This window comes from Nicotiana attenuata, chromosome 6, assembly GCF_001879085.1.
Source record: "Nicotiana attenuata strain UT chromosome 6, NIATTr2, whole genome shotgun sequence".
NCBI lineage: Eukaryota > Viridiplantae > Streptophyta > Magnoliopsida > Solanales > Solanaceae > Nicotiana > Nicotiana attenuata.
In genome coordinates, this window is record NC_031994.1 from 89,216,151 (window position 1) to 89,238,849 (window position 22,699).

Below are 22,699 nucleotides of genomic sequence, written 5' to 3' on the forward strand. Positions count from 1 at the left end.
AAAATATTACTCCCTTCATTTTAGTTTATGTTAACCTATCTTCTTAATGAGAAGCTTTTATAGCCACAATTGACATCTTTGTCGTAAGCCTAAGTAGAAAAGCTTTCTAGTATTCACTTGTTTTAAATTCCAAATAATTTACGCGGCAAGCAATTTTATTGACGATTTTCTTTAATATGTCATTGCTTTGAATTTAACACTAATACGTTATCAGTTCTCACCACCTAAGGATGTTCCGGCAGTGATGTCAAAAGCCAAATTGTACTTTCAATATTTTCATGGTCAAGGGCATTCAGCTCAATTGGAGGGAGGACAGGACTGATAAAGTGAGAAAAATACTTTTCAAAGATTCCTACATTGCTGATGCACAGGATCTTTCTTGTGCTAGCAGTGCTTACTAGGTGCATCTCATGCAGAATATACTCGGTAGCCAATCTGAAAATAATTAAGAAAAAGAGCAAATGATAATTAAAAATTACTTGTACAACAGACTCATATTCACAAGGGAATAACATAAAGCTTGAAGTTTCGCTAATACTAGAGAGAGCCTACCTTAGACAACTAAACAGTGACAGAAAAAGAGAGGAGAATAACCTAAACTAATATACATACGACCTTGTTGCTAATTCCCTCGATATGTCAAACTATAATGAGGAAGAACTAAAGACTCAGAGACCCGAGTCAACTAGCTAAGTTTACAGTGTCCCAACTGGATCAAACAATATAACCAGTTAGCACATGATACACGCCTACGGACGAAGGATGCTCATAAAGACCCTTTTGTTGAGAAACATGAACACGGCAAGGTTCAGAAGGCAAGTGGCGATTCCAATGAGTAGTTAATCCGATCACTAGCTTCCTCCAATAATAATGCCATCTACTTAATCAAATTCATTTATCTGCGTCGTACTGAGCTAGAGTGATGGTGAGCTTTGCTGTCATTCTGTATCCCTTCCACATAAATTGGCAGTCGAATGATCTCATAGATCTCATTCAACAACACTTCTTCAGTGATGTTGTCAGTAATACTTCTCAAAACCTGAATTTTGTCGTACAGGGACCGAAATTAGTCTACTAGGTTGCTAACTATCTAATATATGACAAAATATGGAAAAGGTTATATTAAAGCACAAGTCTACGTATCAAAAAATCAACCCGTGAACTTAGTATTTGCCAATAAAGTACCTTCCTGTACGTGTTGTAATCATTTGGAGTTCCTTTATCAATTCTGGTCCTCATCCACACCCATTCTTGGTTATTGGAATCCCAAGAACACTCTATTATTTTACCCGAGTAGTCTGACGGGTCAGAACTATCTGTAACCATGAAAGAAACCAATTTCAGGACATGCACCAGCATATAAACACCAGCGCAGGAAAAGCCCAAAAAAATATAAAAGGAAGAACAAGAGTTCACGGGATACAAAATAAAGTGCAGGAGAACTGTTCAGATACGTGTCTACAAGGACAGCAGATTATGCATTTCGCTGGATGTTTATATCATCACTGCTAGTATCAGTAACTCCAAGCAACGAGAACCAACTATTGGAAAGACCATTTTAAAGAGCAAGAGAAGAAACAAAGCTGGTGAATTCCTGTCAAAAGCCTGAGAGGTGCACATCCTATTCTGACAAGCATGATCTTGTTAATTTCACATAAAGACTAATGTGACACCCTAAATGTGGATTATCTGGTTCACAGTCACGTGCAACAAGGAATTCCCATATCGTGCTTCCATGTACTTTTCCTGAAAATGTGAACAGATCTTCTACTGGCACTTGATCCATTGAGAACCTTACTGTAAATTCCAAATAATCCCACTAACATATCCGACCTTTTTTCGACTTTAGCAACTGATTCAATTTCAAGTTGTGGATGATCCACGTTCTCATTACTAAGAATCAACTATAAAAGCACAAGAAAGTTCAAAAAAACAAGATTATGAGTCTTGAACTTAGTGGAAGGTTGGGATTAGAAGAGGATCCGTTGTCAAACAGCAATGCTGCCTTTAGTTTAGCCACAGCAAGAAGTACCAACAGAAATTTTTATCCACAATCTTACTACTACATAGCAACTCACAAGTATCAAAAAAGGAATCTTGGCAATCGAAACAGAGCAAGTCGTGAAATAGCCTCCACCAGATCACACATTGAATGCAGGTTACTCACTCAAATAAGCGAACCACATCTGATTCCCCACAAAACACCATCCACCTAGAAGTTTTACTAAGCAAGAAAAAAAAAACTAAACAATTTTTTTCCTCTTTTTTTGGTTAAGTCAATAAAAACTAAACGAGCATGGGATGCAGATGATATTCGCCTCCTATATTCCCAACCAAACCCCAGATTGAGGGAAACCTTCCGGCATGATACCACGAGAGATTAACTAAAACAACAGTGGATCTCTAACCTGGGAAAACAACTCTATTCCCTTCCATCAGTTTCTTCTTCCCTCGTTCATGTAGATAAAGCAATTCACGACCGTCGACCACCTGTTTTATCACACTAATATGAGAGAATAAAGCATGATTCGTTTAACAGCGGCAATTCCACATAAACCGTGGAAGACAAATGACATTTGACAGGTCAAGGGGTAAGGACAAAGCAAAAATAAGAACCAAAACGACAAAGAGGAAATGGAAACAGCTCTAGTCACTAGGAGAGCAGAGAACACTACCTCAAACAGGAAGTCAACCGAGTTCATCTCGGGGTATTTCCACTTCAACAGACCATCATGCGTGAGAGGAACATAAGGATCTAGCCAACCCTAAAAAGGATAGAAACCAGTAGCTGAGTGTCAAGAACCTAAAATGATTAGATTTGTACGATTTATGTCTCTGTTTCTGTTAGCGATAAACATGTCATCTGTCAATTAAATGAATGAGGATGTGCTAGAATCTCTAATACTTCTCTGCAACACAACATAAATGGAGAAAAAAGTTGAAAACATCTTCCAAATAGAGTTCCCCAACAAAGCAACCAACACATACATGCCATACAACTTGGAGACATCAGATATCTGAAGTGATGTAAAAACTTAACTCCTCCGGGAAATCCAATACAACAATGTAACAAGAGAATATTCAGTGCAATGGCTAAAGATTTGTCACTCTTTAGAACCTGAAAAATAAGACCATCTGCTTCATGTGAAAGCTCTGGAATAAGTTCTTTGAGAACTTTTCTGACAGTAGAGAGCAGCCAAAAATTCTTCCTCCTCATCTGGCAGACGTTGAGATTTCAGCAACCACATTAGCTCGAAATAATATGATAGTTGAAAAAGTGGATACTTCAAAGTCGACAAAACATACCCTGAAAGGCTCACACTCATATCTATAGTAAGGGTTTCCACTCTGGCATATATGTTGGCGTTCATGATTCCTTGGCCCGATCACTTCTTTGTCAATCATTCTCCAGCGTTCACAAAAGGGTTGCTGTAAGAAATACCAAAACAGAGAATGAGCAACATCAATGGAAAGATGATGTTTGCAGAAAAAAGCAGGCAATCAAGCCATACAGAATGAGGTGAAGTGGGTAAAGCTTAACCAGAGTGAGAAACATAATTGAAAAGACATTTCAGATACATTGGTTTCTTGATCTCCAAGACATTTATTTCATTTAGGGGTAAGGTCTGCGTACACACTACCCTCCCCAAACCCCACACATGGGATTATACTGGGTTGTTGTTGTAGTATACGAAAATATAATCACACCCCACAACACACAGCTGATTAAGAGAACAAGATGATCGAAAGTACACGAAACATGCTCGTGCTTTGTTTGCTCCATGAAGTAAATAGTGCCAGGATAGACAGTACAAATATGAGTACTACGTGCACATACAGTTTTACTGATAAGCATTGGACTGATGCATATCTTTCTTCCGCTCGCTCCTATTAGGGTGTTGGAGCTCTAGTTGCAGTAAACACAAAATAACTTCTTAAATTTAGCAGAAGGAGAAACTGCCGTATGACGGAGGACCCGACTAGTTTGGGATCGATTGATTGATCACCGTCTTAGGTAACCACATGGTTGAGATGCACCTCAAATACCATAAAGAAACAAAAATTCACCAACTAATCAAGGCAGCAAATGCCTCATACTAGTTGGTGACACCATAGCCAGCTGGAGCCCTCCCACATGATGAAAACCATGTAAACAAGTTCTAAGCATTCCCAAACCAAAAGCATATTAGCATTTATCCACTTTAAAAATTCTAATGAAGCTATACGTCCCTGCAGCTCCATTTTCTAAGGGCAGTCCATTATCCATTTGAGTTTCGATGCTGAAAACAACTGATTTCTCATTAACAATAGTTTAAACAAATCACCATTACTATTATCCCATAAAAGAACTAAACACCAATTAGTAGAGATAACACGCAACTTTCAATAAATCAAGAGGTACAATACCTCTGGGACAAAAGAAGTCAAAATCTCCTAATCTTCTAAAATTCACAAAGCATAAATGACTTTCAACATGCCCCCAAGACTTGCGCAGAGTGTAATTTGTGGGTTAGGCATACGCCACTGGTTTGAACCCCACCAATCAAAAGCCTGGTATTTAAGTGGAGATGGCTAGTGGTGCGGGCACATTAACTAACATGTTCTGAACCATGAGTCACTGGCCCTTTGGGGTTTCTCAATTATCAAAATAGATACTAACACGACCTCAAGTAACATAAACGAAAGTCTTACACTTCTACCACGAAACAACATTTAGGGAGAGACAAAATGTCTTTGGAACGGACTAAAAAGGAAATAGCCCATTTGTCAAGAAGAAAAGGAAAGTGGTAAAGCCAATACTGTTATAATTCCCGGTGATACAGAGAACCAAAAGCGGTGTGCCGGGAAAAGCGGACATGGACGTGAGGCTTGCCTCTCAAGTCATCCCCATGAAAGGGAGCTTCAAGTACTTGAGGTCGATTATATAGGGGGATGGGGATATTGACGAGGATGTCACGCACCGTATAGGAGTGGGGTGGATGAAATGGAGGCTAGCGTCTGGTGTCCTACGTGACAGGAAGGTTCCTCCGGAACTTAGAGGAAAGTTCTATAGAGCGGTGTTTAGGCCGGCCATGTTGTATGATGCAGAGTGTTGGCCAGTCAAAAATTCTCATACCCAGAAGTGAAAGTTACAGAGATAAGGATGCTCAGATGGATGTGCAGGCACACTTGGTTGGATAAGATTAGGAATGAAGATATCGGGGTGAAGGTGGGCGTGGCTCCAATGGAAGACAAGATGAGGGAAGCTAGGCTTAGATGGTTCGGACACGTGAGGAGGAGAATCCTGGATGCACCGGTAAGGAGGTGTGAACGGCTGGCCTTGACGGGTATGATAAGAGGTAGAGGGCGGCCTAATAAATATTGGGGAGAGGTGATCATGCAGGACATAGTGCGGATGCAAATTTCCGAGGACATGGCCCTTGATAGGAAGTTGTGGAGGTCGAGCATTAGGGTTGTAGTGTTTTGTTTTAGGCTGCTAGTGGCTCCAGTTGTGTTCTTAATACTTCATTAGGGTCGTAGGTTAGGCTGTAGTATGTTTAGTGGCCCTTTGTGTCCATATTATTCCCTTGCGTTTGTAGTACTGTGCCTCTGTTACTCCTTAGTGTTATTACTTTGCTCTCTATTTTCTGGTTATTGCGTTGCTCGTGTTATCTTTTTGGATTCCTTTGTTGTTAATGATACACTGTCTCTTTCCTTCTTGTGCCGTCTACCGGATCCAGCCTCTCTACTCCTCCGGAGTAGGGGTAAGGTCTGCGTGCACACTACCCTCCCCAGACCCCATCTGTGGGATCTCGCTGGACTGTTGTTGTTGCTGTACAGAGAACCAAAAACCCCTGTAGGTAAAGCCAACATTAATTTTTCAAGAAGAAAAGGAAAGTGGTTTCCTGAGAAGAATCCAACCTCTACGATAGACACACCGTTGAGAGCCATCATATCATAAATTAGGTATCTCCTTTCTTGCTTCTGTGTGCCAGGCAAAGTATCAATTACCATCTCCCCATCAAGTAAAGTGAAGTGGTGGACCCTTTTGGCTACACCCTGGGAGAGAGAACGAGAATTTCATATGACAAATCATAAACAGAAAAATATCAACCAGTGAGATATAAAAGGAGGAAAAAGAAAATCATAACATCCTAATAGCTGAGTGGCATACTTCATCAGTGTGTGTGCACGGAAATCTCATCTGAACCCTTCGAAAGTTGAAATGTCTATCAATTAAGAAACAACCACCCATCGTGATCAGCATCATATACCGTGTCCCATCAGCCTTCCATGTGGCATAGTAGTAGCGCTGCCTTAATAATTGCAAGTTGTCCCTGCACATCATGAAGATTACCTTGTGATGAACTCTAATAGATGGGTCCTTGCTTTGTGTTGGATGCTACCAAGCAATTGTTTTTCCAGAGAATATTAGCGTCCATGTCCAAACCCATATGACGTTCAAATATGAAGACACATAACATTATCATCCGTGAGTAAAATTTGTATAAGACATCTAAAGAAAATACAACTACTCTAAACACATTAGATGGACAAGCTATCATGCAGAATAAAGAGAACCTCTTATTACTACCAAACAAAATGAGCAGACGGAAGATGTACTCAAAGACCCCTATGAATTTATAGCATCAGATTCCAGGATGATGGAAAGGAATGTTAAGGCCAAAATTCTTATTTGTGGCCTTAGTCCTGATGAATACAACAGGATCTCAGCCTGCTCAAATGCTAAAGAAATTTGGGATGCTCTTCAGACGACTCATGAAGGGACATATCAGGTGAAGAGTCAAGAATTGAAATGCTAATGAGAAACTACGAGCTATTCTCAATGAAAGGCTCCGAGCCTATTCGGGAGATGGTTACTAGATTCACCATTATCACAAATGAATTAAAGTCACTTGGGAAAGTGTTCACTTCCGAAGAACTGATTACAAAGTTTTAAGAATTCTTCCTGCTTCATGGGAAACAAAAGTCATAGCCATTCAGGAAGCCAAGGAGTTGGATAAAATCTTCTAGATGAGTTGATAGGAAACTCGAGAGTCAATGGTACACCAAAACATCCACAGCACCTCACTGGAATTTGGAAGCATATTACAGGAGGATGGAACAAATTTGAGGCAAATATGGGCTTCATCCTTGGAAATGAAAGGAAAATAAGGTTCTGGAAAGATGCATGGATGGGCCACACTCCTCTTAAAGATCAATTGTCTGATATCTACAGTATTGGTATTTCTTCGTTGCACAATGGGGTAATTGCTGATTTTTATTCAATGCAACGCTGCAACCTCTTTCCTAGAAGGAACTTAAATGATTGGGAAGTGGTAAGTTTATGTCTTTTGCTTCAGCTACTAGGCACCATAGCATTGGACCACAATAAAATAGATTCTACCAGATGGAAGGGACATTCCAAAGGTCTCTTTTGTTACAATTTGCTGGAATCAAGTAACAACAGGGATTATTGGCCTTGGAAAAAAAAATTAGTTTAGCAATGCTCCTTAGCAAGTCTCTTGCTTCTCTTGGATTGTGGCTAGGGAAAGCTTTTTCACTTATTCCAACCTCCAAAAGAGGGGATTTCAGCTTTGCAGTAGGTTCCCGATGTGCGAAGAACACTACAAAGATGTTGGCCACCTCTTCTTGCATGTAGAGTTACTAGACAACTGTGGAACATGCTTTTGGCAATACTTGGCATGTCGGGGACAATGCCAAAATCCATTTTGAAGCTATTGCAATGCTGTGGAACACAAGAGGGATTGCGCAAGACAAAAGACTAGGAATACCATTCCTCAAGCCATTTGGTGGACTCTTTGGTTTGAAAGATATAGCAGAATTTTTGAAGGCAACAGGAGAAACATACATAGCCTTAAACGAAGATGTATTTGTTTGCAAGCTTTTTGGTGCAGCCTGCTTATTGTACATGATGAAGTTGGATTTCAAGATACAATAGAGGAACTGCACTTTTTGTAATGATGTCTTTTAGCATTGGCTTAGTGCAAGTATTCATAAAATCATTGATTACGTATCTAAAAAACCATTTATTTATTTTTGAACTGTAGAACTCGTTCAATCTTAGATTAAAAATAAGGGTAGCCCAATGCACGAAGCGACATGTAGGATTGCAGAAGGGTCTGAATCCCCAAGGGATGTGATCGTTTAAAAATAAATGAATAAAATTTATTATGCTATTAAAATTGAAAAAAGAGCATGACCAGTTGTTTTAATGATGCTGATTAGCAACCTTGGTGAGAGTAAACTAACATGTAGACATTCAATTTTTACCCTCCCTTTTTCGCAAAAACAAAAATCATACCGGAGAACAGAAACCCAAATTCTGTAATCCAAAGATCCTTGTTTAAAGTCGTGTGGATTGTCGAGGTCTCGGGTAGTTAAAAGTAAAATACATTTGTCGGAGGTATGGTTTCATTTGCTTAGTTGTGAATTCGATTTGCCAGATCCATGGGTTTGCTTTGTTAGCAGAATTAGTTTTGCATTCCTTTGGTTTACATTGAAGAGCACAAGATCTAGTTAATAGAAGTTTTTTTTTTTTGGGGGGGGGGGACAAGAACCTACGTTGAAAGAGACTAAGCTAACAAGGGAGCTACTGCATTCCACTTGTCAAGTTAAGTTAGCGTCACACAAATTTTGTTGATTGTGTGAGTCTCAAAATAAAATTCTCTGCAAGTAACGGAATTCACACTTACAAATACAGTCTTCAGCTTGATATGCCAACTGGAAATCCTTAAGTATTAGGTACACCTCCTAAACTAAAAATCTACTTGAAGAGACGTAATGTTTGAGCATATACCATACTGGTCAGAAATATATGGCTATTGCTCGCAACCACATGATGAAAGAGGTCCGAAATATTACTGCCACTATCCAAATGTTAAAGACAATTAACATGTTACATCACACAGCAAGGTTTCTATCAGCATTTCAGCACCATCCAGGAAATGTAGATAATGTCATGTATCAGGAGTGGAATTTTATGTACAATATTCTCTCTCTTTTTTATAATAATTACTTTTTTGTAGTTCCTACTTCCTATTCAGATTTAGGTGGACCAAAGTGTGAGGATTTACTTGTTCTTTACAATCAATGGGTGAACAGAGGCTTCTTGTATGCATGGCTAAACACAAAATGCTAGACATAAGGTGACACATGACTATTACAGCAAAAACATATAACAAAATTACAGATTCCTGAATAATGACTCGAATCAAACCTGTTAAGAGAGACTGGATGTGAGCCAGGAAAATGTGTGCCTCTGCCCTGAAAGACAAATACAAAAGGACTCAAGAGTTAGAATAGAAGAGAACAGAGATCACTATTTTGCAGAAATCACAACTGCACAACAGAAAGTGAGTCCATAGCAAGACCAAAAAACATAGAACGCGCATAAACAGAAGAAATCATTGTATACAGATTCCATCCAACTATCAAAGAAAGACACCAAATGAACCGACCACAAAATTCATACCCTTGGGGTCATTTTCAGTGCTTGATAACAGAACTGTCGCAAATCACCTTGCTGATCTTGTGGGACTGCATCACCCAGGATGTCGTCATTTGACAATGATATTTGTGTTTCGCGATTATCCTGAAAAGGCAGAAAATGAGTTACAAGGAAATTCTAAAAGCTCTGTAAGGATAAACCTTACTGCAAGCCCAAAGTATAGATACCAAAACTCCAACATGTTGGTACAGAGATGTAATCACGAGGAGCTATAATCGTGATATCAGCATTATCATGCTGAGATCTATACTCCTAGTTTGACCAGCATCGTTTGAATAGATTATTACATAAAGTTTTATTGAAAAATTGTTTGTTTTAGACAAATTCGGCAAGTGCCAAGTGGAACAGCTAGCTAGTAAGATGTCAAACAAGTTTTAAGTAATGCAAGTTTTATTATTTCATATTTTGAATTTTTGGACAGAGAAAGACTTTTCATTTAATGAAGGAGGCCATGTTTTCCGGGACAGAACAAAGGAAAAGCAAAATCTGGTTTCTCAGTATGGAGAGAGTAGTAGATTAGGCCAGATCAAGAAAGAACTAGTTTGTTGTTCTAAAAGAACAGCATGATTTCACAACCAGAATGCGGGGTGTAATTTATAATCAAGATAGATTATATAGTTGCAGCATGCCAAAGACCTCCTCCTCCTCACTTAAATACACTCCTCGCAACCCCCCATCCTCCCTCCCTCCGCATTGCCTTTGTCTCTCTTCTATACCCCCCCCCCCCCAACACACACACACACAACAAAGCACCTCCCTCTCCTGGCCCAGCCCACACCCTGTTCTCTAATCCAGCAGGCCCACCTCTCTTGCTCAACTCTCTGGCTCTGGCAGTCAAAGACTCAAAAGTTTGCCTTTTGGGAATCTAAACTTTTAAACAGCAAAAGGTGAATCAAATTGTACACCGAAAAATATATATAGTTGAATGTCTGCCCACACTCTTTCTTCTATGAATATAATCCTAAAATTTAACCATTCTGCAACCATTTTGGTAGGAAGCACCCAAACATTAAAGCTTAAAAGAAGAGGGCAGTGGTGATTGCATATAAACACCAAAATGTACTTTCCCCGTGAAAGATTAGAGAAAAGGGAGGACTAACCTAGTTTATGTTTTAGAAGGTCAGCAAATATGATACTATCTGGATGTGCATTCTTCTAATTTCTCATCCGAAACACTCTTTACCAAGCTGAAATGCTTTTTCTAAGTTCTAAGCTATGGTTGGATCCTTCAAAATTCCGCCGCATCGGTGACAGATCTTCCAAAGATGCATAACTTTTGGAGGACCCGACACACACCTAGCGGCCTTTTGGAGGATCCGAGCAACATAGAATCTAAGCAAAGTTAGATCTCTTCTACCACTTTTTAGCACCTTGTCAAGCTTTCCTTCCTTTAATTAGAAGGACAATGAATAGGTAACAGCATGCTTGTTCCAAAATGAATAGGTAACAGCATGAAGGCACAAAAGCTAAAAATGCAAATAAGAAATATAGCAATATACTGAGTTCAGAGGAACTATATGACAAATCCCTCTATCTGACAAGAACCAACAATCCTCATCCTCCTTCCATTTTTTCTAGTAGAAATCTTTACGTCACATTTAGGCAGTCATGTTGGACAAGAAAAAGGAAATGGAAGGTATGAACAAAAATTTCTTAAGCATTAACTTTTGCGTACTAATCTCAGACTTAATTAAATGGATAGATAAAGGGGTATCAGAGATCATTTTTCTATTATCATTCCAATGAAAGTGGGTGGAGTAGAGAAAATTACATAGGAGTCAGATCCTGACCTAAAACTAGTTTGAGATTGAAGCATAGTTGATTCATTGATAGTATCAGAATTCTACGGAAAAGAAGTTATCACTCTAAGAATACCATATCAATATTTGCTGGTTCAAATTTTACGGAGGCAAAAAGAAGGCATACTCAATATTGAGACCAGACATGGAAGGCATCTCAAGTTTGACGGAAGGAGACTCATATAAGGTGGCTGAAGTAGCCTTGACGAGCAATCAGGCTTAACTGCCAGATGATGCCTCTTAAGAAGCTTCGGCAGTCATTACATCCCAAGTATTGCAAGGTCATAATTCAAGAGTCTCTCATTTACAAGTTCTGCTGGCAAAAAGATTCGGGAATGTCATAAAATTCGTGGTTTTCAAAATCAAGCTTGATATTGCACTCAAAATCAGAATTCATAGCTTTCTCACCATAAAAGTATCAGAAAGGGATGGGTTTCACATTCTAATGTTGAGAGCCACTAGAATGGTAGCAGTAGCTCAGTGTTCACATTCAAATTAAAACAGTCCTGGTGAAAACCGAAAACCAAACACTTCACCCATGAATAAAGTGCCAAGAATCAAGGGGAATGTTTTCTTCAGAAACACATACAGGCAACGAAATCGCAGGACCTCCATCATCATCGATATCCGGCATAGCATCGCCATTCAAATCAAGATCAGAAGACCTTTTCCACTCAGGTGTTACAGGGCAAACAACCATTTCAGGTTTTTCCTCATGATAAAAGGCATATAAAGCATCAATATAGTCTGGCTTATAGATCCCAGGAGGGCGAGAATCAGCAAAAATTTTGATTGCCTGCATAAAAATACTCTCATTATTCAGAGATGTGGTGTAATTAGAGGAAATAATTATTCAGTATAGCAAAATTCCTTACCTGAGTCACAGATATCGGCAGCGTACGCATAAGAAAATGAATGATCATGAACCCGGTACGATTAAACCCATGTGTGCAATGAACAAGAATATACTTCTTCACATCTTTCTGACGGACAAGAAATTGTGAAACCTGATAGAATATAAATGTTAGTATCTGATTCCTTTCAGTAGCAAATAGCATTCAGCGAGGATGTGAAATAGTTACCTCTCTTCACTTAAACAGAATAATACTCGGATGACTGTGTGCTTCTCATCTATGCAGTGATTCCTAATGCTTATAAAACCTAACTAGAAGTTAACAGCACACCTTTCCTATATTCTAATAGTATTCTTTTTTTATCTGAGACAAATTCTGACTAAATACAGTTTTCATTGCAAAGAGAGTATTCCCGCAACTTATGCACTAAATACCCAAAAGGCTCTTATCTCAAGGATGTTCAGGTTCCTCAAGCTTTGATTATTTTCTCTTTCCTTTTTTCCTTTTTTGGGGGATGGTTGAGACAGAAGCGTGCGAATTGGGATAACCCAAGGAGGACATGCAGGCATCAAACAATGCTCCTTTTCATATTAATAAGAGTATGTCACTGTGCACTAAGCTCTCGCTATGTACGGGGTCCAGGAAATGGCCGGACTCCTGGACCACATTCGGTCTACGATGTGCAACATTACCTTGCATTTCTATAAGATTTGTTTCTACGGCTTGAACACGTGACCTCCTGGTCACACTGACACGGCAACGACTCTTACAGTTTCCCCAGGCTTCCCTTTCAAAGCATAGAGTACATCTATAATGTAACATAGACATTTAAATGACATCTACCTTACCTTTCTCAAAACAGCTCTCTTTTCTATTCTCAAAAAAATTACATACCAACTACACATGTGCTCTCCCCACTTGATTAACAAACAACTAGATATTAATAATTTCACCAAGTGTAACATGTCACAATAAATATGTAACAGAGAGAGCAAGAGCCGACCTAACCAGGGATGATCAAGGTATATAATTACTTCTACATGTTAAGTGATGCAAGCAAGCTCATCCCCACACAAAAATTCAAGTAAAACTGCAACTAAAAATGTATACAATTACCTCATAGACAAATAAATGGCAAGACTCGTTGTCAGGTACAGCATCACGGCCTTTGCATGGAATCTAATACACATGAAGAGTTTAAAAATCAGAACCACCATAATTCAAGGAGAAATAATACTCCCCCCACCACCTATTTGCTTCCATGACGTTATTACCATGTACCAACCTTTACATGCTTGATGCCTTCTTTCCTCCATTCTGACGATGAATAGTATCGAGTTGTATTTGTGAGATCAATCACCATACCAAGCTGAAAATTTTAACATGCAAAGAGTCAGTTGTAGCTTATGCACATGCTTTGACGTCAAGGTAACCAAAAACAACTAAGAAATCAAAAAATTGAGAAGGCATCTAGTGATTCTATCATACTAAGTGGCAATACAAAAGAGAATATAAGCCTCATGTTAGATATAAAACATCTCCAGGTCATTATACTTTATCAAAGATATAAAACATCTCTAAGACAACAGCTAATAAGCAGCAGATTGTTTTCAAATTAACTGCACTGCCAACAATGTAACAAGAAATGCCTCAAACAGCAATACAATTTCTCCTCATAAAACCTTCTAGGACTCGGACATTTTCAAGATAAAATCCACGCCAAGGGGATGAACAAGGACCATATTCAGGTTAACACGCTCACCTTTCTTCCCAAAACTTTCTGTTGGTGGAGGACTTGCCTCAACGAGTATCTTTTGCCAGGAAGAACACAGTCGTTGAAAGTTTCATCGAGAGGAACCTTTGAAGGAATAATGCGACCTATCTCCCGCCCAGATGCAGGACAATCCAACCAACCTGCATCCGCAATCCGCAAGATAAATGATGTAATATTACTAAGGGAAGTCAAGAAGGAGGAAACAGCGAGAGAAACAAGAACCTATGTTGAAATAAATAGCAACCTAAAGATACATAGATGACAAAGAAAAAAAAAGGACTATACAGAGGGAAGCAGGAATGAACTGCGACGTCTACAGGTCATCCACAGACACAGAGAAAGAGATAGAGAGATAGTGCGATAGAGAGAGAAAGAGAGTAAACATGCATGGCAGCTCTTATACAACTAGCACTCTAGGAAAAACCCAGTAACCTGGAGGAAGTCTGCTGTTAGGCTTCTGTGTCTTTGTCAGATATATCTCATCGTGCATTCGTGGCTGAGATGGATATGTTGGTCTATCATCTGGACGGTGTCTTTTAAGTCTTTGAATCCTTTCCTCCCGCTCCTAAAACAAATAGCATTTAAAAAGAGGCCATGGAAACTACAAAAACAAAAATCAAGTCTCCACAATATTAAGATTCACAAGAACATACCCCTATCTATGGGTACTTACTCCCCTGTCACCTATCCCATCCCACTACCACTGAAAGAAGCAAATCCTATTTCTTTAATTCCCAACCCCCACCGCCAACGAGATTGGTGGGAGGAGGTACAGCGTGTTGGCACCAAAAAAGTTCTCATTAGATCAGTCAGATAGCTGACTTGAAGATGACCAGATTACCAACAAAATGCTGAATTTCCCGTTAATCAAAGGATAATCTACTCAACAACCTAAATGACTTCCCCCTTCCATACTTTTTGCTGAACCCCCAACTGCTTGCTTGGCTAACCAGGGGGTAAAAAAGGAAAGCAATTACCAAAAGAATCTAAAATAAGCTAATCCACGCTCTTCATACCTAAGGCCCTATCCAAGAATCTTGAGCCAACATATAAGAGTTCAGATTAACATGTTCTGCACTTGTGAACTGACGTAGCTTCAACACCGGTATACCAGTAAGACTACAGCAGCTTCAGGTTAAAAATCAGTGTAGACAACTCAAGCTCCTGGATTGTGCTAAGCTTAAGTGTGGTTTGATCTGGAGACAAGCTATGCGGGGAAAAGTAATGTTGGGATAGGTAATGCATGGATTGTTTATGTGGGGGATAGTAATGCATGATTGTTATGTGGTGAATAAAATCGAAAGAATTATTCTACAGTGATTAATAACAATGAAGAGATTATTGTTATACAAGAACTACTTACTTTAAGGGTACTTTTGTCTTTAAATGGTCTAATCCACACATTGCTCATAAAGGAATTCTTATTCCACATTCTACTCGGCATAGAATAATACATATATTTTCCGCATAACTTATGCAAGTATTACAGTGTTGTTAAAAGCGAAAAGCGTCAGAAAAGGCTCCAGTTCTATCAGGGCTTTAAGGACAAAGCACAATTGAAGTGCGAGCTTCAGTTAAAAAGTTAAAAAGGCACAGCAAAGGGAAAAAAATACACATGTAATGCAAGAAAAAAAGAACTACTTCATCCATAATGATTTCCTTAACAATTAACATATCCTTTTGTCAATTAGTTTAACTGTTTGGAACAGCTCTATCCAAGATGGAATTATGGGCAATGAGGCGCACAACTTGGTGCTTTTGCCTACATCGGGCATAGCCTAATGAGGCGAAGCGCTTACCTTGAGATTCTCCGAGCTTCCGCGCTTAAGTGCGCCTCAAATGAGCCTTTGACAATATAGAAGTATTATTTATAAGATGATACGAAATTGCAACCAACCGATGTATAAATTTTGCTAAATTTAATGAGGAGATTAATTCTCCTCATTCAAGAAACCAAAGAAGGTACTGGTTATGCCAGTGTTGTAAAAAGCGTGCGCTTCTCGCTTAAAACGCTGAAGCGAGGCGAGGCTAGTTCGCTTTACCTTGTTAAGCGAGAAGCGCAACGATGCAAAAAGCGCTTAAGCGAGGTTAAGCATCTGTTAGGGTTTTTTTTATAAAAAATTGGCAAAAACTTACGCAATCAAACACTTCTTCTCCAAGCGACTGCTGCTCCAACGACTGCTTCAGTGCTTCTTCTCTCTTTTCTCTCTTCTTCTCTTCCTCTGATTTTCTTTGGTTCCTGTTTGACTCCTTTTTCTCTTCTTTTTCTATTTTTTTCACTTTTTATTGCTCTGTTCTTGTGCGGTTGTGCCCTAATTTATGCTCTGTTCCTTCTATGCTCTGTTTTTCTCTTCATCTTTCTATTTTTTTCACTTTTTATTGCTCTGTTTTCGTGCCCTAATCTATGCTCTATTTTTCTGGTTTGTATTTCTCTGTTCTGGTTCGAAAAAAAATTAACTGTTCTGTTCTATTCTTTTTTTTTTTTTTGGTGGTTGTTGATTGTAGTAAATTCAATCTTATTCAATGGCATCGAGCCAAAAAAGAGATCCAGCTTGGGCCTATGGAGTTGCAGTTGGCAGTACTAACACAAAAGTGCAATGTATCTTTTGTCAAAAAATTTATAACAGTGGAATACATCGTCACAAGAGACATCTAATTGGTGGTTTTAGAGATGTCAAAGAATGTCCAAGTGTTCCGGATTCGGTTAAGCAAGAAATTAGAGACAATGTTGAAAAAAAATGAGTTAAAAAATCCAATGAGCCACGGAGCATCTATGATTAATCTTCTTGATGAAGATAGTTAAATGGATGAGGATAACCTTGAAGTCAATGATATATCAATGAGGCCACCTCCCTCAAAATCTCAAAAAAAGAATTCAACAAGTGGAAGTGGATCATCCACCGCCGGTAGCAAGGTGAAAGGGCCTCTTAATCTTTATTTCCTCGCAAAAACCAAATGAAAAGAGAAAGGGTGAAGCTATTGACTTAGATTCTTGTAGGAAGAGTTTAAGGGAGCGTGTTGTAGATGCTTTTGCCAGGTGAATGTATGATGTAGGGCTCCCTTTTAATTGTGTAAATTACACCGATAGTTTTAGTGAATTCATTGAGGTTGTAGGCCAATATGACCCAGGAATGAAGCCCCCAACCTATCACGAAGTAAGAGGTCCTTATCTAAAAAAGGAGGTGGAGAAGACAAACAAGATTGTCGAGGAGCATAATGTGCAATGGAAAACTTATGGTTGTTCCATTGTGATGGATAAATGGACAGCAAAAAATGGAAAAATGGTCATTAATGTTTTGGTGAATTCTCCGAGAGGTAGTGTGTTTCTTGAATCTTATGATGCAAGTGACTCTTCAACCGATTCCACTAAAACGTTTAACTTGTTTGAGAAGACAATATTGAAAGTTGGACCGAAAAATGTGGTTCAAGTTGTTACTGATAACGCAAGTGAGAATAAAAAAGCGGGTGACATGTTGAAAGGAGTTTTCCCGAATATTTGTTGAACTCCTTGTGCTGCACATTGTATCAACTTGATGTTTGGCGACATTTTCAAGTTAGCCCCATATTCTACAGGTGAACAAGTGGTTCTTATTTTGTATTTTAACCTTCATGTTAATTGCTTATACTTATTAACTATGAAATTTGATTTCCTACAGGTTTTGCTAAGGCGGTCAAGATACACTCTTACATCAGTCAAAGGGCGTTGTTGTTGAACATGATGAGGAGATACACAAACCAAAGAAATTTGGTGAAACCGGCTAAGACAAGATTCGCAACAGCTATCATGACTTTGCATAGCTTTTACCTGCAAAAGAAAAATTTGCGAACCTTGTTCATGTCAACTGAATGGAGTGAGAGTCCATGTAAAGGAAGCTCTTGGGAAAGAAGTTGCGAGATTTATTGTTGGTCCATATTTGTGGAATGACACTGTTCAAGCACTTAAAGTTGGTAGTCCTTGGTTACTATACTTCGTTTGGTGGATGGGGAGAAAAAACCACCAATGGGATACATTCATGAAGCCATGGATAGGGCTAAAGAAGCTATTGAGAAGGCACTGGAGCATGATAGGAGGAAATATGAGAGAGTGTTTGAAATCATTGATAAAAGGTGGACAGATCAGCTTAATCAACCTTTACATGCAGCAGAGCATATTTTGAACCCCGGACTCTTTTATACAAATAACGAGAAGAAGACTTTAGATATAGAAGTGTGGAAGGGGTATCATGCATGTGTTGCGAAGTTGGTGCCAGATGAAGCGATGGAAGACAAAATAGGGGAATAGCTTGGTGTGTATATGCAAGCCGATAGAATACTTGGATTACCTTCGGCCATTAGAGGCAGAACCAAATTGGCACCAGGTGAGCAAGTTTTTTCAATTGTTTTACTCTTTAGAGCTTTAACTTTTAAGTTATTAACTTCTAAATAATACTTCTGCAGTTGAATGGTGGATGCAATTTGGTTATGAAGTTCCAAACTTGCAACAATTTGCTAGTAGAGTTCAAAGCTTAACTTGTAGCTCATCCGGGTGCGAGAGAAATTGGAGCGTTTATGAACATGCGAGAAGCTATATTACATTGTTAACTAAATTAAAGTGTATCTCAATTGTCCTAAGTACTCCTATTAATTACTTTCTACAACTTATATGCAGATTCATACTAAGAAGAGGAATAGGCTTGAGCTAAAGAAACTCAATGATCTCAGGTTCGTAAAATATAATAGAACATTGGCTCGTCGTTACAAAGCTCGCAATATCATTGATCCAATTTTATTGGATAACATTGATGAAGCAAATGAATGGTTAACCGGAGCCCCCGAAAATCATGAAGAAGAAGAAGAAGTATTTGAAGGAGAAGGTCTCACTTTTGGTCATGTTGCTATGGCAAGTGGAGTTGAGGAGAATGTTTATGGTTTTAGGAGAAGTACTTTAAGGAGCAAAGAAAGAGTATCTACAAGTACAAGTAGAACCCTAATTGATGAAGCCTCCGATGAAGAAGAAGAAAATGATGACGATATAATAACTCGAACATGATGACACTTCAAGAGTTTGGAGATCGAAGAATAGGATGTTGCTCCTTTTGTGATTTTGTTTTGCATTTGCTTAATATGTTATGACTTTTGAGGATTATTCACTATCTAGTTTTAGTATCTATTATTTACTTCTTGATTTAAGAATTGAAACATTTGCTTAATATGTTATTTTTATTGAGTTCTTGGCAATTTATCTATGCCTATTTAATTTTATTATTTATGTGTTTTTTTATGAAGAATTTTATTATTTATGTGTTAAATTGCGCTTCACATGAAAAAAGCATGCGCTTCGCTTCGCGCTTCTCGCTTCGGTGAAGCGAGGCCTCCTCGCTTTTTTCCGCTTCTCGCTCTCCAAATTGGGGCTATGCTGATGAAGAGATTAATTCTCCAATTCAAGCAACCAAATGTGGCTCTAAGGGTTTAAGGAAAATTCAACACTTGGGATGTTTTCTCAAGTAACTTTCCATCTATTTGAAAATATGCCTAAAAATAGTAGTCTTTAAACTTGCCTGAAAGGCAGTTTTAGAAAGCTTTAAGCTGGTTATTACTCTGCTGAAGACAAGCAGCAAAGAAACATCAACAAAAAGGAGACAAGTATCTAACAAAGAGCCCAATAAAACAATAAAGAACCAAGTTCAAGTAACATTACAGCTCAATGGTTGATATAGCAAGTAGTAGAGACAGAGACGTACCCGGCGTGAAATCTCCACAGCACTCGCAACATAATCTGCATGCTCATGGCTATGTTTCACAATGAATTCTTCTGGTTCATCTTCTAATTGTTGTCCAAAAATCTCTTCGTCATCCTCTGGATGAGGCAAGGCATTCAGATCCATGCAGACAATTCAAGGCTCACCACAAAGCATATGTCAAGGTGCCTATAAGCATTTATTAGGACCACAAGCAAGCCATCAAAATTATGTTCCTACAACAAATAAGACGTAAATCAAAATATCCAACTACATGGCCAAAAAGAAAGCTGATACTCTTAAGCGATAACCGGGAGGGCTGAATTTATTCAAGTTTCCATAGCATCATTCAAGTTTTAAAGTTAATGAAAGCAAACAAACATCATAAATTCGGATACCAGAAAAAAATACATCAATGTATTGGGTACAAAAGGAAACAATACTGCAGTAGAGATGATATGAAACAGAATAACAAATGAATCAGAGTCAAAAATACAACCGAAACGATACTGGAGTCGAGATGATATGAAACAGAATAACAATTGAGTCGGGTCAAAAAACACAACCCTTTTTGGTGCTAGAGAACTAGAGAGAAAAGAAACATATCAACCCAAAAGGAACAAAAAACTCATAGTGCTTTCCTACAACGCGGTTATTTGGTTTTCATTTGGGGTCTCCAATACACAACATGGTCACTTTTGAAGGAAAGAGGTTGCTTATGAATGACCGTAGATGTGAAGTGAGAAGGCAAATAAAGGTAATATTTATATTTTGATGACTGTGGTATCCAGGCTAGTTGGATACACCTCGACTAATTCCATGGTGTACCTGCTACATCCCACCAGTACAGGTAACGGGTAGCTCTATCCACCAAGACTTGGACTGATGGAAAAAAATCACCTAGTAATTTTACCTTTGCTGGGATTTGAAATCGAGACCTCATGGTTATCAACCCACTTCACTGATCACTAAGACACACCCTTGAATTCCAAATAAGGATAATTATGTCTACATTTGAGCAAAACCATCCGTGAAAGAGGAACTAAAGCGTAAATATAGTTTTGAGAACTCGAGGAACTGACTGAACCTCGAAAGATAAGGGAGGTCCATGAAATTAACCCTTTGAGACATTACGCACATGATATTGTTCATGTACACACTATCGGATATCCTCCCCAGACCCCACTTGTGGGATTACACTTTGAGTTTGTTGTTGTTGTATCGTTCACGAGTTACGAGTTTATCTTATGGTCCGATCCAGAGTTCACATTTAACTTTGTTGCTTCGGACACCGATGCATAAACACGTAAAAATTATAAAAAAATTCCAAATATTACAAAGTTGAAACTTTTTTTTGGAGGAAGAGAAAATAGGCATTCATTTAGCCGGAAATTGAACATTTTTTTATAACTGAGAAATCTCGAAGGCTAAGAGCATAGTTCAAAACTCAGTAGATATTGGACCCATCCCTCTACACTTCTCCCACTTAAATACCAGGCTTCTATCTACGGGAAGGTTGGAACTCATGATGCGGGCATAATTCATACATCCCACTACACCCTTACCGCAATGAAAAGAGTGAATAGTTAGTTGAATAACAAAATACAATTAATATGAATGGCTATATCTTTATAACAGCTTGATCTTTCACAAAAGCAAAGTTCGGCATGTAAAGAAATGGGTCAAGTGAACCAAAGTGGACAAGATAGGATAGTGAAGACACTAAAGACCTTCACTTATCAAACTGAAAATCTAATGAGGTGTTGAGGAAGTACTTCTAAAAGAACTGTTTTCCTAATGATCCGAAATAAAAGTTCATCAAAAGTGAGATCCTTAACCGATCAAATGAAATAATAATGAGGGAATGAAGAACTATTACTCTAAAGAAATGTGTTACTTATGATCCTAAAAATAGAAGTTCATTAAAAGTGAAAAACATCTAAGGTAATAAGGGGGAAAAAAGTAAAAAGGAGCTTTTTTACTCTCAGATGGGTATTGCCTTCAAGCAAATTTATTGCATGTTTTTTACTCCTCTATTCCTCGTCTCATTCCCACCTTACCTGACCCTTCTCTCTCGTGGATGCACTCTAGAACAAAAATCTTCAGGAATATACATACTACTATTATGCTATATTATCTACCAAATTAAGCCGTCATTAATCATTATTTTTTAAATTTTGACATATAAGCTGTCATTAAACAATAAACGCTAATTAACTACAAAAAGAGCTCAAACCTTGAGGAAACCAATTGCAGGAACTCAGCTTGAAACCAGACGAAAAATCCCTTTACCGTACAGCGAACTCAAAAAACCCTACAATTAAGTAGAAATTTAATGATTCTTCACGAGTACAAACTCAAAACCCTAGAAAGAGAAACCAAAGCGCGGTGTTGTGAGAACGAGAGATCAGAGAAATTTAAGGCTCAAAACGAAGACAATGAATTACAGATTTCGAAGAATTGAAAATAAATGGATGATTGAATTGAAAACAGGGAGAGATACGGGAAGAGAAAGAGGCAAAATCACCGTTTGAGACTAAAGTAAAGAGGAAGGACGCGAGGGTCGATTATCAAGTATACTAGATTTTTCCGGAAAAGAAGTTTTAAAAAAAAAAATTGTATGTTACAGCGTGTTGTGCTTAAATTGTCGTTGCATCTGGCCGTGTTCAAATCCAAATCCAAACGGAAAACCGAATTCAAACATTAATGACTTATTGGTATCGGGTTAATGGTTTAACGGACGGGAAACCGATTAAATTTTTTTATAGACGGCTTATCGGTTTGGGAGCGGATTATGCAATTTTCTTAACGGATATTCGTTAGCCCGTTTAGAATATATATATAAATTTATTTTTATCCATATATATACATATTAAATAATCAAAAACCCTTCTTCCTCCGCTACTCTATCAAAGTGAATTAGAATAAAAGAAAGTCAAATAAAAGGAGTCATCTAACTGTGACAAAAGATAAATTTACTATATAAAACAAGATAACAACACCAGTTACACCACTGCTTCATCAACTTTGCCTGGGTTTTAAGG

General features: G+C 38.4%; 1 protein-coding gene across 5 annotated transcripts; it reads right to left on the bottom strand.

The window, feature by feature from the left end:
* Nucleotides 440-22,283, bottom strand: LOC109227411 (mRNA-capping enzyme-like). Of its 5 annotated transcripts, none has more exons than XM_019392564.1 (19): nucleotides 22,183-22,283; nucleotides 21,892-21,969; nucleotides 19,659-19,891; nucleotides 14,371-14,503; nucleotides 13,927-14,078; nucleotides 13,450-13,533; nucleotides 13,281-13,343; nucleotides 12,186-12,317; nucleotides 11,900-12,106; nucleotides 9,476-9,595; nucleotides 9,221-9,267; nucleotides 6,155-6,317; nucleotides 5,902-6,039; nucleotides 3,307-3,429; nucleotides 3,119-3,217; nucleotides 2,676-2,765; nucleotides 2,409-2,490; nucleotides 1,186-1,316; nucleotides 440-1,039 (listed from the first exon to the last, which is right to left on the bottom strand). In XM_019392564.1, the coding sequence occupies exons 3-19, from the start codon at nucleotides 19,800-19,802 to the stop codon at nucleotides 896-898; spliced, it is 2,052 nt and encodes a 683-aa protein (XP_019248109.1). In that variant the 5' UTR covers nucleotides 19,803-19,891; nucleotides 21,892-21,969; nucleotides 22,183-22,283; the 3' UTR covers nucleotides 440-895. The 5 variants fall into 5 exon arrangements, 4 of the variants coding, with proteins under 4 accessions (XP_019248109.1, XP_019248108.1, XP_019248107.1 ...); XM_019392563.1 differs by having other exon boundaries at nucleotides 21,892-22,020; nucleotides 22,183-22,280; XM_019392562.1 differs by having other exon boundaries at nucleotides 19,659-19,844; nucleotides 21,892-22,271.

Bases quoted from the DNA above. Each gene is read 5' to 3' on its own strand.
- LOC109227411 (XM_019392564.1), bottom strand. From the start codon at position 19,802: ATGGATCTGAATGCCTTGCCTCATCCAGAGGATGACGAAGAGATTTTT. The intron at 9,268-9,475 runs GTATGAATTTTG...TTTGTCTTTCAG, and splicing joins CACTGAAAATGACCCCAAGG to GGCAGAGGCACACATTTTCC. The intron at 2,491-2,675 runs GTAGTGTTCTCT...GTGATAAAACAG, and splicing joins CGGTTGACTTCCTGTTTGAG to GTGGTCGACGGTCGTGAATT.